The following is a 17,603-nucleotide window of genomic DNA, read 5'->3' as shown; positions in this document are numbered from 1 at the left end:
CAGTGAAAACTATACATAATAAAAAAAGATTCCAAAACATGTATATATATATATATATAATATACAAAAACAGCAAAGGAATACTCTTTTTGGCCTAAATGCAAATCCAACACATTACTGACTAACTGCCTCCTTATTTTCAAGCATGGTGGTGGCTGCATCATGGTATGGGTATGCTTGACATTGGCGAACACTGGGGAGTATTTCAGGATGAAAAGAAACGGGATGGAGCTCAGCACAGGCAAAATCATAAAGGAAAACCTGCTTCACACCAGACACCGGGAGATGAATTCACCTTTCAGCGCGACAACCTACAACACAAATCTACACAGGAGTTGCTGACCAAGACTGTGAATGTTTGTGACCAGGTTACAGTTGGTTTAAATCAGCTAGAAAATCTATGGCAAGACTTCAATTTTGTAGTCAAGAATTGTGAAAAGAACAGCCAAATATCTTAAGAGACTTTCCCAAAACTTGCCGTTAAAGTGTTTAACATGTATTGACTGAGGGTGATGAATACTTATCAAGGTAGTGTTCTTTTTCATGAATCTTAAAAAATCTAATCTAATCCACTTTTACAGTATTTTGTGTAGACAGACAAAAATGTACAATAAAATCCATTTGAATCTCACTATGTAACACAAAATGTGAAGAAATCCAAGGGCAGTGTACTTTCTATAGGCACTGAATAATACATTTGAGACACTATTTTCGTAATGGTCACATGACCACTAAGATATTTCTATATACCACAAGCACCATGGATACACTATGTAAACTAGACCCTTTAAACATTGCATACAAAAAATATTTTTACAATTTCAACAATGTATTGTGTTTTTAAGCTGTTGAATAGACTTCTGGTGCCAAATTCAAATTTCATCTGGAGACTTGTGGTCGAGACAATTTTAAGAAATCATATGAAACTTCTTTGCAATCATACTAGACACCTTAATAATGCATGACTTATTTGTTGAGAAGCACAAACAGATTTAAATAGCATAATCAGAGTAAAAACAATTTCATTAATTAACTTGCTTTAATGAAATCAAGTCAAATTACAGCAAATCAAGTGATTTTGTACACAACAGATATAACTGAACGAATGTACCCAAGTCCACATGTTGACAAGTGGCTTTAAACGTTAGTCTGCCATTAACAGCCTTGTTATTCACTCAGGAATCCACTCTTTCTAATGAGGGCATTAATCTTGGTTTTGCAAGAACGAAAGACAAGATCACCAACTGGGAGAGAGCCCCCTTCTGAAGACTTTAACATCCCCAACTGATGCCGACAGACCCAGAATCAGTGCATTTAAATATCCAAATGCATTAGAACTGACCCTGAATCTGACGGGCGCCATCTGGATTGGGCTGGTGCGTGAAAATACCATTGCACAGCAAATAATGTTCCAAATCGTGGTGACTTGGATCTTCAATATTTTCCAACAACACAGATTTAAAAGGGTGGCGAATCCATCACTGACTTAAAATGGGCCGAGTTGATTGGAGACATTTGAGGGGGCAAATAGTAGCTCTTTGGCTGGCTGTCGCCCAGTGGCAGTGGGTGCTGTGTTGTGAGTGACATCACAGTCCTGAACAGTTCCATAGGTTGGTTGTTTGGTCTCTAGGTGATCTCCCTGAAGGCCCTCTTCTCAACATACTTCACCTTGTGTCTCCTCTTGAACCTGCGGGAGGAGGCGGAGCACACAATCAAAGCACTTCAATGGCTTTATCAAATCAAGACTATTCTCATGTATTATAAAAACAAAAGGAGATGTGGAGGGGAAGCAGCACTGCACATTGCCCTCAGTTCCCAGGAGGCTGTTTACACAACAGCTCCCTGAGTTCCATGATTGTCTTCACATTTCCGTGGAAATACTGTGAGCGCAAGGATGGGATCATCACTGGACATCGTCATGATTATTAAGCCGACTGAACCAAAAGAGAGGTATACTACAACGCATGTTAGCCAGCTAACTTTGATAAAACAACAAAAGTAACTATTTTCTGGTTCATTAAGACAGCTAAATGTGTGTTTGGTTGTTGGGTCAATTAGACCAAGCCAATTTAAAGCTCATCTTTCGAAAAAAAAAAAAAGTTATTTCACAATATTATGGGCTAACGCATAGATCCTGCTTTGTAGTATACCTCTCTGGAAACAGACAATAATGCAAACAAATCTAGAATGTTCTACTATGAAAGTTAGGAGTTAATGACATGCAAACTACTATGTATAAATATATACCTGACATGAGCTGCTGTTTGTTTTACAGAAAGGGAGAGAATAACTTACTTGGCTCGTTCTCTGGGCTCAATCATGTTCCTCTTTTGCATACTCTTGAAGCGGTCTTTGAGGACACTGCCCTCTGGCTGCAGGACACATAATTACATGTGGAGAAGGGAAACATGTCAGTACACATCAGTAAATCCATATAAATAAATAGTGCTCTGATGAAGGACCTTGCTCCAAACGGGTCAGCATGTGACATTATTGTGAATTAAGTTGCTATGCTGTAACTTTTTCAGCATTTCAGTTCCACACACATGTACATGGGTTCAAAAGGTCAGCCCAGTGTGAATGCATTGTAGACAGTGAGAGGGATGGTCAGTCACAAACCTTGAGTGTCCGCAGGGATCCAGGAATCTCATCACTCAGCTGGATCTCTAGATCCTGAGCCTGGAACCTGGGGAGATATGTGGGGGCCAAGTTCAGACAGAGTATGGAGATCACAGAGAGGACAATGGCACAGACGAAACTCACACTAAGGGGAAAGCAGCACCATGGAAATCAGGCTAAATTACTTGGTTTGGAATGGGGTATAGGTTTTTCTGGAGCCCGTTGTTATAGAAATGTCTAAGGCTTCTTCCAGTGAATACTAGGATGCGTTTTACCTGCTTTTCAAATTGTCCAGGAAGCTCTATGGAGGACCTGTTGCATCTCGCTCTAGATATAAATTGTAATAAACAACCAAGATAGTATATGAGAATAGTGGCATTCTTGTGGAGGTACTGACTTGAGTCTGCCGAGACGTCGGGGCATGGACTTCTCTGCCTCCTGGTTGGCCTTCCGCTGGGCCACCCTCTCTCTGGTCCGCTGCTCCCGCCCCTTCAGGGTCGCCTGGATGGAGCGCAGCTGGAAGAGCTGCTGCTTCTTGTCAGTGAACACCCTTGCCGCCTGCTTTTGTTGTGACTGAACAGCAAAAGAGACACCGTCGGTCAGATCCTAAGCTAGCACATGGAGGGGAAAGGCTAGAGCACATTAGGGGGAAAGGCTTTGTAGTCTTGCATGCCTTTATCTTGTCGGCTCGCTCTCTCTTCCTTTCTTTCTCTGTCTTTTTCTCCTGCTGCAAGCCACCACGAATAGAAACATCTTCCTCCTCCTCTTCCTCCTCTTCCTCCTCCTCCACTAACCCTTCCACTAGTTCCTGGAAGACTGTCTCCTGCAGAGAAACAACAGGAGGTCAGGCAAAATGGAGCTGAAGGACCACATACAGGTCTGAATTGTGTAATGATGAACAGTGGGTGGGGGGGGGTTCTGTTGTCGTACCTCAGTGGCAGTATCCTCTCGTTTGACAGCCAGCTGTCTCTCTATTCTCAGCTCTGCTCTCTCCCTCTTCACCTCCACCTCATGGGCCTCTAGTAACAAGGCCTGGGAGAAAAAGGTCAGCACTTCAATACATCAACCACAGCATTACCCAACATGAAGAGACAGAACACCACACACACATCATGGGAGCAGACACATTGATAAGTTGGCATTTAAAATCACTGTTTACGTGTATTAAGTTACCTGATGGGAGAAGAAGTCTGGGTTGTAGGAGCCTCCAGGGGCTATGACCTCCACTGCCGGGAGAATAGAGGGCTTTGCGTTGAGCTTCTCTGGTCGCTAAGAATGAACAAGACAGCTTTTAAAACTTAAATACAGTAAGACAGTAAATATACAAACACTCCTATTTGCCTAAGTATCCCTTTTCACGATACAACACTGAGAGACTATACATTTTAAGGCAGTGACAATGCTGCATTCTAACCTTCACACGCCTTTTCCCTGTTTGCTCAAGGTAGTAAGGATCTGCGGTCTCTTTGGCTGCAATATGAATAAAAGGTGGTCACAAACACTGACAGAAGAACTCCAACTATTTATTTGACTTAGTTTAGCATTTTGAATAGCCAAACTTACCCTCTCCTCCCCACAAGTCATAATAGGGTCTGTCTGGGAAGTTGTTGGCTGCCGCCTTTGCCGTTGACGTTTTAGTTGCCGGCCTGCGGTTCAAGAGCCGTTTCTGTCTCCGTGGCAACACACCCATGGCCGCCAATTTCTCAGCATTCTCTGCAATGCGGCGGAGTTTCTTTGCGTTTGGTTGCTGGTAGGCCAAAACACTGGGGGAGAGAGGAGGGAACTGAATTTTAAATAGTGCCCTGAAGACTTCAGTGTGTACAATCACAGCTTATTATGAGAAATAAACTAACCAGAGTACACTTGTGTACTTATCAAAATACAGCCTTGCTGCATGACTCCAGTTTACAAAGTGGGGGAAATCTGCGTAGTCTTAGTTTGTGCACATTAGCAAAACCTTTCGCAACAGAAAACAAAAACAAGTACTTCTTATTGGACAAGTTCAGGTAGTCCCTTTCCCGTTTGTTTCCATTTCCTTACTAGTAAATACGACCCAGTAGAGGGGAAACAGCACATTGCCCTCAGTTCCCAGGAGGCTGTTCACACAACAGCTCCCTGAGTTCCATGACTGTCTTCACATTCCCAAGGAAATACTGTGAGCGCAAGGATGGGTTCATCACTGGACACTGTGCCATGCGCAAGCTGACTGAACCGGGCCAAACCATCTCCAGCTAAGGGCCAGGGAAGGATGGGGGTGAGAGGGCAATTGTCAGGGTATATCAGAAAAACTCACTCTTTAGGTGGAGGGACAAGGGAGTCATGCTGCAGGATCAGGTCTATCCTCAGGGGACGTGACTTTGACTTCTTCCCCTTCTTTCTCTCTTGGACTTCTAGCAGACACAGAAAACAAAACTTCAGTGATTTGACACTCCAAACATTAACAAAGTTGAAGCGGAAAATATATTTGATGTAAACAATGATATTGCTTACCTGGCAGGACACTTTTTTTCTGCTCTCCGATGTCCACAAAGAACAGGCTATCATCTGGCTTCTCGGATATCAGTCCTCTGTCGAATAAAATATTTAAAAAAAAGTTTAACTAGGTAATTCAATTTGAATCAAAATATGTAGCCACGGCATAAAGCATGTGTTAAACTCTAAATATTGCTAGCTAATGTTTAGTAACGTTATATAAAAGCAGCCGAATCATAACGTTACTAGTAAACAGGTTAAGAAACGATTCCGTTTAGGTGTGTTGCTCAAGGTTGGATAATTATGAGGGTGATTATAGATTGGAACGTAGGTAGGACATTGTTTTTTAAAACATGTAGTTATCTAGCCAACTCCCTTGGTTAACCAGCTTAGCTTGCTTGCTAATTAGAATAAACAACCCAACGTGTACATTAGCATTGTAAGGTACAACTTCCATTTTTGCAAGATGTTGACCTGGACTGATTGACATGCAAACCTAGCTTGCTAGAATAATCAGATGTTTGATAATGTCGCAATACCTGCTAAATATACGCTTATAAGCAGGTAATAAAAGCTAGCAAGAGTTGGCAAACATGCTGCTCACCCTGTAGCTCTTTCCTGAAGTCTCACGTCATCCAAAAACTCTTCAACATCTTGAATATCACTGTGTTTGTTCCAATTCTTTTTCTTATTCTTATTCACACGCTTCCTCCGGCCACTGCTCAAGTCATCTGATTCGGCCGACGATTTAAAAGATATGAATCCTGGCTGCAACGCTGCCACGCGTTTGAGTCTCTTAACCGCCGCCATGCTGGATCAGCCTTCTTTTCTTTGATGAGGTTTAAGGGCAGTTGGTATCCAATAAATGTTGCATTAGCGCCACCTACTAGACTGGAGTATAACTCCCTTAAACCTTGCTTGAAAAAAATACAAAATAAATAAATACAACAAATACCCTACCATCTAACACTACTAAAAACATAATAATAATGTCTAAATAAAATACCATACTCCACTATTTAAATCTATTTAGTCCTACTTCAGGCCAACAGCCTGAAAGGATGGGACACCACCTCTTAACAAACCCTGTAACTCTTCTGATGTCAAGTCTCCAACACCCAAATACCTATCTGCAGCTGACACCACAACCTTTATTTTATTGGACTTACATTCCATCCCTGCAGTACAGTTGATAACCATTGCCATAAATGCCAAAAATCAAATCTTACTGAAACGTATTATCACTTGTTGGTTTATCCCTCTGTACTGGTACAGATCGACTACTCACACCACTTCTCAGGATCCCTCCCCCTTGACCCATCTTCCTCTACTTTCTTCACCGCCTCAGCATATGACAACTTCTGCACTACTCTAACCTTGGAAACCTCAACCTGCCTCTCTCGCACAGGACATTACTGATCCCCTGCCCAATGGGCACCCCTACAATTAACACATTCCACTACTTTCCCCAATGCTACGTATTCCTTTCTCTCATGCCCTTCTACACACTTCTCACACCTAGGACCCTCCCTCCTACACACCGATGCCACATGCCCATAAGCTTGACACCTGTAACAACGTAAAGTATTCGGGACAATAGCTCGTAACATCACTTTGTCGGAAAAAGACTCAACATCAAAACTCAAAAGAACAGACAATGACTCTTCGGTTCCTCCATTCACGCCACTGTCTGCATCACACCAAACAATGAGCAACACAAACACCGGGAATCTTCCCCTTCAGTTGGTCAGCTTTCACATTTACCACGACCCCATTAAATCACTCCTTTCAATGGCGCCCTTTTCTTGAGTGCAAAACAATTCCCATCTCTTGCCCCCATTCACTTAACACAGAGCACTTTCTCCCTCTGACCAGCAGAAACACATACAATTATTACCAGACCACTTTTGGTTACCTGCACTGATTCCACAGCACCCAACTCTGTTTTCACCTGCCCTGAGACCAAAAATGGATCTGCCAATAGGCAAGGGTCCACTTTTTCCAAAAACATAACTCCTACTGTCACAGGCTCATCTTTATCCTGACCCTCGGTGCAAGCCTCTGGCTCTGAGAACTTACCACCTACCACATCCAACGTTATGGTGCATTACTGCCAGCTACTGTACTGGAGTGTGGGCCAGAAACAGGCATTAACTAAATCCTACCTGCCAGATCCGTTGCTCTTAAAAAAAGACAACAAAATATTTGAGACAATATCTAATGAGGTTCTACTCAATATACACTTTAAACTAATTTCCTGTATCAATTTCTCCCTCAAATTAGACCTGAGCCTCTCTCTTTCCCTCGGATACTGCCCACATGGTAGCAATATATGCTCCACGGTCTCTGTTTCCTGGCAACAATCATAATTTCCTGTTGGATGCTTTCCTCCCACATTTAAGGATTTATTCAACTGGCTGTGTCCCACCCTTAATCTTTTAAAAATAGCCTCCTCTCGTCTGTCCCTTCCTGCCGTGGGTTTATAGTACCTCATAAAGCAGGCCCTGTCTGCTACGTGACCTAAAGAACTGGAGACTCCTTAGCACTGCACATGAATCAGAGTAGTGAATAACTACTGTCTGGCTTGACTTCCTCCACCCACTGCAAGGCCAACAGTATGGCCATCAGCTCTGCCGTTTATACAGCCAGATGATCTGTAATGCGTTTCCTGACTCTCACCCCACATTCCTGAACTACAAATGCTGACCCAGAACGTCATGTCCTCGGATCTTTTGAACCATCTGTGTATATGGCAACAAAATCCTGATACACTGTATCCAGACGTCCATTAAACAAATCAGATGGATCAACACCCTCCCCATCTTTCTGTAGTCTCTCCAACACTTCTAGATCAACGCTCCTCCGCTCTCTCCACTGGCTTCCAGTTGAAGCTCGCATCCGCTACAAGACCATGGTGCTTGCCTATGGAGCTGTGAGGGGAACGGCACCGCAGTACCTCCAGGCTCTGATCAGGCCCTACACCCAAACAAGGGCACTGCGTTCATCCACCTCTGGCCTGCTCGCCTCCCTACCACTGAGGAAGTACAGTTCCCGCTCAGCCCAGTCAAAACTGTTCGCTGCTCTGGCCCCCCAATGGTGGAACAAACTCCCTCACGACGCCAGGACAGCAGAGTCAATCACCACCTTCCGGAGACACCTGAAACCCCACCTCTTCAAGGAATACCTAGGATAGGATAAGTAATCCTTCTCACCCCCCCCCTTAAATGATTTAGATGCACTATTGTAAAGTGGCTGTTCCACTGGATGTCAGAAGGTGAATTCACCAATTTGTAAGTCGCTCTGGATAAGAGCGTCTGCTAAATGACTTAAATGTAAATGTACTGGAGGCGGGAGTAGCCATGGTGGATTTACAGGAATAGCTACCGTTGGACTAAACTCCATTCCATTCAGTCCCATCTCCTTCTGCTGGGTATTACCCACTCACCCAAAGCTTGTGTTCTGTCGTCGCTCATGTTCCCAGCATGCCTGTAAAATCCCTTTTGCAGGATGAGACACCCCATGTCCCTGTAGGGTGAGACAATAATTCATTGCCAGCTGCTGTCTCCTAATCTGCAATGGCATATATCCCCCATCTCCACCTGTAGTGCAGCCTCTGGGATTTGTCCAAAAGGCCCCACTACATATTCTGAGTCCTTGTCCCTGTATGACATCTAGCCTTTCCAATGATGTCCGGGCTGTCGAACCATACCCTATGCTACCATAGTCTATTACAGATCGGATCAATGCAACATACATGGTCCTCAATGAGGAACGCCCAGCTCCCCAATCCTTCCCCGCTGCTCGACACCACCATACACTTCCCTATTTGCTTCCCTCTGCGCCATGTCCTTACAGTACACCACCAAGCTCACATCTCTTAACACATTAACATTACAACTTCCCCAATCAACTCCTTTATCACAGCCGTCAACCTTATCGGACTCATCTCCCCAACTCCTCTGTCCTCCCTAAACTTCAGAACCACTTTCTGTTCCTCCTGACCTCCATGCTCGCTTCACTTTCTTCTCCATCACTATCTCTTACAATAACTCACCCAGTCTCAGCATAGCGGTGCCAACTGCCGCCACACCGAGTAAAGTTTGATTGTTTGTTAATCAAAGATTAACCGCTAGACACCGCTTTCAGCCTCTCTGGCCAAATCTACTACCAGAGCAGTACCCGGGAGTTCAACGAGCGTTTGCGTAGCCCTCCGACGTCTCCAGTCCATGCTCTGCTGGATCAGCTGTAGAATGTCTTTTCTTTTGAGGTTCAGCATGAGCTGATGGGCCTCTATCGCCACCTCGAGGAGGGGTTGTGTAAAAACCACCCCTGGAAATAAGATATTTGAAGGCCCAAAATGTATAAAATTAAGATTTTTGCTATGTATTTTTGCTAGGTATTTTGATACTTTTGTGATTTAAAACTTGTTTATAATACTAAAGCAATGTTTGTCACAATACACAAACCTTCCAAGAAATGTCATCTGAGAATCTAAGTTGTTTGATTTCTTACATTAACAAATTTGGTAACAGAAATCCAGTAATTGCTAATTTTGTAATTAAAACATTTTGTCTTATGCACTCACGTGGAATCACGTGTCCCATAAAACACCTTCAATTAGTCCATAAATGTCATACATTTAAATGGTCAATATCTGCCAATGCAATAAATAGACATTTTAAAAACATCGCACATTATGTAGTATATCACGCTTTTCTGAATGTATTGATCATATTTTTCAGTTAAGATGATTGATAATTGATTGAATGGGTCAATTGATAAACGTGTAGAAAAGTTGGTCTCTCTTGTCGCAGCAGATGCATTGTGGGTAACCTGCCATTTTAACCCAATATAGGACTCCATTCTGTTGTGGGAACAACGCAATAAATAAGGACACGAGACCAGTTTCACATTTGAACATTAGCTGTTGTATCAAAGGTAAGTGTCGTGTTTGAAATATATATTTTTAATTGTGTATTTGTGAATTTTCACTTTTTTTGTTCTTTAGATCGTATCTTTTTGCAACTAAATCCGCGATCATAGGGAAACCCAAGCTCGACGACCGAAAAAGCAAGCTATTATCTGCTTGTAGTAACTAGAGACCAAAGCATTCCTGTCGAATTTGACACGGTTATGCACCGGTTCTGCGTGATCTTCTGAGTACTGAAGTTTTTCAATCGATTCCTAGTGGTGTTTAGAACAATCTTCAATGTGTTTGTTAGTATAAAGCGGCAATGTCATCGTTTAAACGTCGTTTTTTAATTGTCACCCTCTTGTAAAACTCATTCGAATTTCCCTTCCCGTTAGTACGTTCCTGTTACAGCAGCCATCGTCTCCAATGCGTAAGAGGCGGGGACCTATTTGGTGAAAAACATTGCTCATTGGCGAACAAGGAAGAAAATCCCGCCCATCAGATCACTAAACGAGTCCCGATTGGTAGTTGTATGAAACCGTTACGCTGTAATTCGCTCAATTTGATGTTCATCTTTGCGTAATTGAGCCACAGACATGGGTACAATCCGTGTTGTAAACAAATATCAAATTGTAAGCATGTTGATTGGTAGGTTACTTTAAACGGTATCGGCTACTAGATACCTGTCAAATTGTACTCTAATAATTTTTGGATTAACCAGTACTAACGTAATCTGATTACTTCCGTTTACGTTTGGATTAATTTTCCTTTAGAATCGTTAGACAAAAGATTCATCGAACGCTGTGTCATTCTAGTGGTCTCTACTTGTGATCAGGTGGAACAAATTTAAACGTGCCTTTTTCCAATGATGAATTGAAAGTCTGAGATTAGAAAGGTGGTTATGTATTTTGTCATAACAATATTTCTAAATGTAACCGTCTTGTTTTTCAAAAGTATCTTATCGGATAACTATTTTTAAGGTAACATTAACTTTGTAATCAGATGACATGTAACAGATTATTCCAAACCCCGTTGATTGGATAGTGTCCAAACAATGCACTTTTATGGTTTCATAGAGCTGAAATGTGTCTCACCTAAAATCAAATGCCTCATGAAAGCTTGGCATTTGGAAGTATGACATGTGGCGTTTATCAGGCTAACATGGTTTTATGCTGCAATTTGATATCTAGTTGGTTACACTTCCATTAACATTCCTTTCTCAACTTTGCCTTCATTCAGGTGATTTGTAGGAGCCATGGCCCGTACCAAGCAGACAGCCCGTAAATCTACTGGAGGCAAAGCCCCACGTAAGCAGCTGGCCACCAAAGCTGCCCGCAAGAGTGCCCCTTCTACTGGTGGGGTCAAGAAGCCCCATCGCTACAGGTGATGGAGAGTGATGAAACGCATAGTGCCTGAACAGCCTTTCACCCACCTGGTGTCGTGGTCTCCTTTAATAATTGTGTAGATGGAGTAAAGGACCACAGTGGTTAATTAATTACTGTGTGTTTTACGCCAGGCCTGGTACTGTGGCCCTGCGTGAGATCCGTAGGTACCAGAAGTCCACTGAGCTGCTGATCCGCAAGCTGCCCTTCCAGCGCCTGGTGAGAGAAATCGCTCAGGACTTCAAGACTGACCTGCGTTTCCAGAGTGCAGCCATTGGAGCCCTGCAGGTCAGGGTTTATGATTTCTGTTAACCTGCCAAATAACACTAAAACCAGACCTATCGGGAATCTGTACACTCAAAGGGAAACTTCATAATTTTGGCAATGAGGCCCTTTGTCATCTTTTGCTGAGTCGGCTGAACTACTGAATGCCATGTGTCTGTCCAGTATGAAGAAAGTTAGTTAGGTTTGCGAGCTAATGCTAGTTAGTATTAGCACAATGACAGTCTATGGGTATCTGCTAGCATGCTCATAGATGTAAACTTTGTCATTGCACTAATGCTAGTTAGCATTGGTTCAAGAAACTTTCTTCATACTGACTCAGGGGAAGTAAAGAGCCTCATTGCCAAAATTATGAAGTTTCCCTTAAAAGGTGGTGACCTACTGGCAGTCATCTCCCCAAATGTTCAAAGAATGCATTGGTCCATACCAAGATAGAGCTTATGCATGTCAGCTGAATTCAACTTTTTTTTTGTCTGCAGGAGGCCAGCGAGGCTTACCTGGTTGGTCTGTTTGAGGACACCAACCTGTGCGCCATCCACGCCAAGCGTGTCACCATCATGCCCAAAGACATCCAGCTGGCCCGTCGTATCCGTGGGGAGCGTGCTTAGACGCCTCCCTTTTTTATTATTTTTTTTATACCTCAGTCTGTCTTTTCCTCCCTTCCCACTTATCCTTATAAGGAGCTTGATTTGAGTAATGATGTGACACAAGTAAACTGTGTAGTCTTGTCCCCCTTAGTTCTCTTAGCAGCAGACTTTTAGGGTACTTTGTATCTGTTTTGAAGCTGATCTGAGTCACACCTTTGTGTATGCAACTCAGCACAGCAAAGGGTGCATGCATGAAGCATCTTGGGCAAGCATTTCCCCCTCCTACTATTACATTATGACGGTTGGTTTTCTAATTGATAAACATGTGGTGTTTTTACATGTACCCTTTATTATAATTTTTTTTACAACTAGTGTTTCTACTGTTTACATGATACATTTACAAATGGTTAATTGTTTTCTGAAATTGATCAATAAAAATATGACTTTGCATGATTCAAAATATTGCATAGGCCTATGTAGCACAACGTTAATGTATTTCTCCCATGTCTTGATCCAGGTGTAATTTTAGTTCCTTTCTCAGGTTGTGATGCCCTTTTCACACTAATTTCGTTTTTTATTTTATACATTTTTAAGCAGACATTTGTAAAAATCCAGAATTCTCATACAAAGGTGATAAACTACTGTTCCACAACTGGTTGAGTGACGTGATTGGCCTGTACTGAGTTGTATGCTGCTGGCAATGGTATTTTAAATAGTGAACCGTTTTAATGTTATTTGAACTGTCATATTCATTGGCAAAAGTACCCACTTGTTTTACTTGCCAAGTGAAGATTTTTTTAATAGAAAATGTTGCGTGAATATCACCAGTATAATACTACTTGACTAAGTATTTGGTTTTAAATATACTTTATCAAATTCCTTACTAAGCACACGGCACCGTGACCTTTAATTTTTTTACGACTAGCCAGGGGCACTCCGGCATTTACAAGCATGTCCAAAATCTTTACATCACATTCAGACTTTGCTCGTCTTATTATATTTCTTATAATAGAATTAAGATGTGTGAATTGTTTTGCTATTACTGCATTGTTGGCGCTAGGAACATATTTCGCTACACCCGCAATGACATCTGCAAAATGTGTGACTGATTTGTGAGTAGGGATGACCAGGGACGTTCTCTTGGTAAGTGCGTGAATTGGACCTTTTTCTTGTCCTAAGCATTCAAAATGTAGCAAGTCCTTTTAGTGTCGGGGATCATGTGTGGCGTAAACACTTTGTCCAAAATATAATAGTACAGATACCCCAAAAAACTAAAGTACTACTTACGTATTTTTACTTAAGTACTTTACACCACTGATTGGAAACCAGACCTTTTACATTGCAGGCTGACATTGGCACAAGACCTGTGACTGTAAGGTTGTACGATGATATAGAAATGCAAAATAACTTCAGCATAATAGCTTTCTTGAGCATGGCAAATTGAAAAGCCAAAACGTTTCCACAACATCTTGAAAAATATCGATAGCAAGTATGCTATTATGTTCGCATATGAAATTTGGAGACTGATATAAAGTAACATTCAGTGGCGTACAAAAAAATATCCAAAGATGTGTTTGAAGCACCACAAATGAAACGAAACTAGAAATGTTTGTATACACTATGGCATTCTGGGAGAAATGATTGACATAGCGGCCATTTTCCCGCTGGACGGTTGTTCCCATTGTGGATACGAGGAAGAAAATACTGACACCGCCAGACAAGCTAAACACTTCTCACATTCTTTTTAACCACTTTTGGTGTAGGTAAGTCAAACACTCGACTGCTTTTAATTTACGTGATCTTCACATTCGAAAAGTTTCAAATTGCTTCAATTGTGGTGTAATTTTGTTGGAGAACCATCTCGTTTTCGTCGTAGAGGAAAATAACAAACCCCACTGTCGAAACGGCACAGAATTGCAGCCTTTTCTACAGCTAGTGCAACTGGATGAAAAAAAATTCAAATTATGCGCGGGTTCGCTTCGGTTGTACGCAGGCATTAGTGGTCGAAGTCCGTTTCTGTGCCTACATACGAGTTCTCTGAGATGTCTTTTATGTATATTAGTTGTTTGACAATATCATCAAACAGCTGTTTATTTAAATATCAAAGTTTTAGTGGTACTCCTTTGCTCTTCTGCCTATGGTCTTTATCCCGGTTGCGCATCAAGCAGCCGCCATCGTCACAGCGGAGTGGGCGGGGCTACCAACGTCTAGGAGCTGTAGATTGCGCCTCCTCGTGACAGAACATACGCTGATTGGTCTTAGTTATATGTTTACACAATAAGATTGACTAACCAACCAATGCCGTCGTTTTCCCCCATTGATTGATTGATTGGCCCACTCGACTTTGATTGGGAAAATTCATGTTGTATACTCTCAACACTTTTTTTGGTTCTAGATGTGTTCAATAACAGTGAGTGGAACACCCAATTACTGTACAGAAATAATCTTGTTTCACAGGGATTTTCACATTTTGTGAAAGTTTTGAATCAGCTGAGGTAATGGATGAATACAAATCCAGTTACTTATTATCAGGTATAATTGCAATGAAAGTGTAAGCTATAGTAATTTTTGTGGTTCTCCCCTTTGTTCAGGTGATTTGTAGGAGCCATGGCCCGTACCAAGCAGACAGCCCGTAAATCTACTGGAGGCAAAGCCCCACGTAAGCAGCTGGCCACCAAAGCTGCCCGCAAGAGTGCCCCTTCTACTGGTGGGGTCAAGAAGCCCCATCGCTACAGGTGAGAGTGGTAGTGAGGCTGAAAGGTCTTGCCAAAGCTGCCCTCTGTCCCTGAGCCACACTAATGTTCCTTATTATGACTCCATCACCACCTGATGCAAGAGAGAAGGATTTAGGCCTAAAGAGTTTGATGACATGTTTGACTCTGGATTTCTGTAATGAATCCATACAGTTGTGTTAGTCATGGGATTGTTCTAACTGCGTGTTTTTCCTTCCAGACCTGGTACTGTGGCCCTGCGTGAGATCCGTCGTTACCAGAAGTCCACTGAGCTGCTGATCCGCAAGCTGCCATTCCAGCGCCTGGTGAGAGAAATTGCTCAGGACTTCAAGACTGACCTGCGTTTCCAGAGTGCAGCCATTGGGGCCCTGCAGGTCAGTGCTAACCCCAACTAAGGGACACAAGCTGTCATAAACCACATATCTCAAGGTCGAGGCAGGAAGACTATAATTGCATTATTACTTTTTTTTAAATCACACACTAAAGAGAAATGCTTCGAACATGTGCCTGAATGTATGACAAAATAGAATTTTACAGGTTGATATTGTGAGCCGTTTCTCCAACCTGTTCTTTGTTGTCTGCAGGAGGCCAGCGAGGCTTACCTGGTTGGTCTGTTTGAGGACACCAACCTGTGCGCCATCCACGCCAAGCGTGTCACCATCATGCCCAAAGACATCCAGCTGGCCCGTCGTATCCGTGGGGAGCGTGCTTAGATGCCTACCTGATTTACCTCTCCTCCCCTCAACAGTCTGCCCTCCCCTTCCCTCCCCCTCATGTTGGTAGTGATTTAGAGAAACGATGATTATGATAAGAATAATGTGTATAGTGGTGTTTTCTTAGTACTCTCGACAGCAGACTATTATAGGGTACTCTTTTGTGCATGTACCTGCTTGTTGCTGGTCAGATCCCCCACCAACACACCATCAAATCAGATGTTCCATTGTCATGATGCCGTGTGGAGAGATCAGATAAAACAAGACAGGGAATCTGACATAGGATGTGGTCGCAGGAGGATGGGGTTAGGTTTTTATCTGCAGAGTGGAGTACCTCTTTCTCTGCAGGGTGCTAGAACAACTGCCCTAGTCCCCTTCCTCCTTCCCCACTCTTCCAGTGAAATAGAGACTGAGCTGGTATCTTTCATGGCGACACATGAACGAGAGTCCAGCCCCCCCCCCCTTTGTTTGTGAGCGTGTAGATTCTGATCAGCACAGCAAATTGTATACAATTCAAAAACATCTCTGAAGCAAATGTTTATTACAATATTGATCGTTGTCATGGGTATTATTTTTATTTTTTATGCTTACGCACATTTTTCATAGTGGATAAAAGATTTGTGAATGAAATGGAGGTGGATTCAAATAAAATTTTGTACAGAAAACAAAATTGACGTAAGCTATCGTTTCTACAGGTGTTGAAGCTTGTTATTTGTTTTAGCTGTCGAAGGGGATTCTAGATTGTTCATTCTCATTTCATTGCCTGTTATATTGGCACTTTTTTCCCTTTTTCTTTAAATTCTCAAATTTGGCTTCTGCGATAAATAATTGGAGACAGCATTTAAAGACTTTTGCAAACATAGTGAATCCAGTGTTCTTTGTGATCACTCCTGAGGGGCCTTGTTGTGAGGTTTATGGAGCTGGTGGTCAATGCTCTCTTGCAAACCAAAAACAGTCTAATTGGTAAAGTGATCATGTATGTTAAAGTTGAGCTGTAATTGGAATGGTCACGGATATTTAGACCTCCCCTTTTGCTTCTCAGGTTGTGTCACCCTTTTAACTTAAAATCATTTTTGTTTCTTAATTGGAATTTGAAATGTTAAGATGTTTAAATAAAACAATGTTTGTATTTTCCAGATTTCTCATATGTGGTAATAAATGGATGTTACACACGTCTCAGTTTTGTTTAGTTCATTGACTGAATCCGTTACTACTAACAGATATTTAATATTATAAAGCACACATTTGATCAAATATTATGTCATATACACATGTTATTGCGGGTATAGCGAAATTCTTGTGAACAATCCTGATTTAGGTTTGTTTGCTATTACCATCACAATCTGGTGTTTTTCTGAATGAGCTAAATCCTTGTGTAAAGGAGTTACACAAGTGTCCAGTACTGAGTTGAGGCAATGGAAAAACAATACACATTAAAACATGGTTTGTTCTCGTAATAATTTAGAGCTAAAAAACGACCAATAGAGGGCAGTAAAGTGAAGACTATGGATGGAGGGTATCCTTAGAGCCCTATACTAAACATTATTTTAGGTATCCCTTCAACAGTATTCAGACCATTGGAGCTGTGCTGCTCTATCTGAGATAAAACTGAAACCTTACAGAAACAGCATTGTATCAGATATTTGTTCTCCGCTGTGGTAAGTTAGGCCTAGAGCACAGTGTCATTCTATGTGTCCCTGTTTTTATGTGACGTCTTCAGATCAGAGAGAGAACATCCCTATAGAGAATGTTCAAAAAGTGCTTTGTTTCTTTATTTGATCAGTCATCACATTGATAACTACATTAACACTAGCAGAATAACTGGGCTCAGCCTCAGAGACCCATGCATTCTCTTCAACATTCACACCAATTTAGATTCTGTTTTATTGTAGAAGTTGTGAAAG

The 17,603-nt window shown here is 42.0% G+C and overlaps 3 protein-coding genes across 6 annotated transcripts; 2 read left to right on the top strand and 1 right to left on the bottom strand.

The window, feature by feature from the left end:
- Positions 1–43: 43 nt before the first annotated feature.
- Positions 44–9,341, bottom strand: LOC135546236 (ribosome biogenesis protein NOP53-like). 3 transcript variants are annotated; one of them, XM_064974491.1, is made up of 14 exons: positions 9,146–9,341; positions 8,537–8,616; positions 5,696–6,008; positions 5,110–5,186; positions 4,913–5,009; positions 4,183–4,382; positions 4,034–4,089; positions 3,793–3,888; positions 3,550–3,651; positions 3,293–3,442; positions 3,017–3,192; positions 2,620–2,686; positions 2,296–2,372; positions 44–1,687 (listed from the first exon to the last, which is right to left on the bottom strand). In XM_064974491.1, the coding sequence occupies exons 3-14, from the start codon at positions 5,899–5,901 to the stop codon at positions 1,627–1,629; spliced, it is 1,365 nt and encodes a 454-aa protein (XP_064830563.1). In that variant the 5' UTR covers positions 5,902–6,008; positions 8,537–8,616; positions 9,146–9,341; the 3' UTR covers positions 44–1,626. The 3 variants fall into 3 exon arrangements, with proteins under 3 accessions (XP_064830563.1, XP_064830564.1, XP_064830562.1); XM_064974492.1 differs by lacking the exon at positions 8,537–8,616; XM_064974490.1 differs by lacking the exon at positions 9,146–9,341 and having other exon boundaries at positions 8,537–9,108.
- Positions 9,342–9,911: 570 nt separating this feature from the next.
- LOC135546238 (histone H3.3A) lies at positions 9,912–12,906 on the top strand. The gene is made up of 4 exons (XM_064974493.1): positions 9,912–10,029; positions 11,243–11,386; positions 11,520–11,673; positions 12,147–12,906. Exons 2-4 carry the CDS (start codon positions 11,259–11,261, stop codon positions 12,273–12,275), a joined length of 411 nt encoding a protein of 136 aa, XP_064830565.1. The 5' UTR covers positions 9,912–10,029; positions 11,243–11,258; the 3' UTR covers positions 12,276–12,906.
- Positions 12,907–13,909: 1,003 nt separating this feature from the next.
- On the top strand, positions 13,910–16,878 carry LOC135546239 (histone H3.3A). Of its 2 annotated transcripts, none has more exons than XM_064974494.1 (4): positions 13,910–14,017; positions 14,846–14,989; positions 15,207–15,360; positions 15,571–16,878. In XM_064974494.1, exons 2-4 carry the CDS (start codon positions 14,862–14,864, stop codon positions 15,697–15,699), a joined length of 411 nt encoding a protein of 136 aa, XP_064830566.1. In that variant the 5' UTR covers positions 13,910–14,017; positions 14,846–14,861; the 3' UTR covers positions 15,700–16,878. The 2 variants fall into 2 exon arrangements, with proteins under 2 accessions (XP_064830566.1, XP_064830567.1); XM_064974495.1 differs by having other exon boundaries at positions 13,915–14,013.
- The last annotated feature ends 725 nt before the right edge of the window (positions 16,879–17,603 follow it).

This window comes from Oncorhynchus masou, chromosome 9 (genome assembly GCF_036934945.1).
Source record: "Oncorhynchus masou masou isolate Uvic2021 chromosome 9, UVic_Omas_1.1, whole genome shotgun sequence".
Classification (NCBI taxonomy): domain Eukaryota; kingdom Metazoa; phylum Chordata; class Actinopteri; order Salmoniformes; family Salmonidae; genus Oncorhynchus; species Oncorhynchus masou.
Note: the sequence above shows the minus strand (reverse complement) of the source record. Positions and strands in the feature narration are given on the sequence as shown.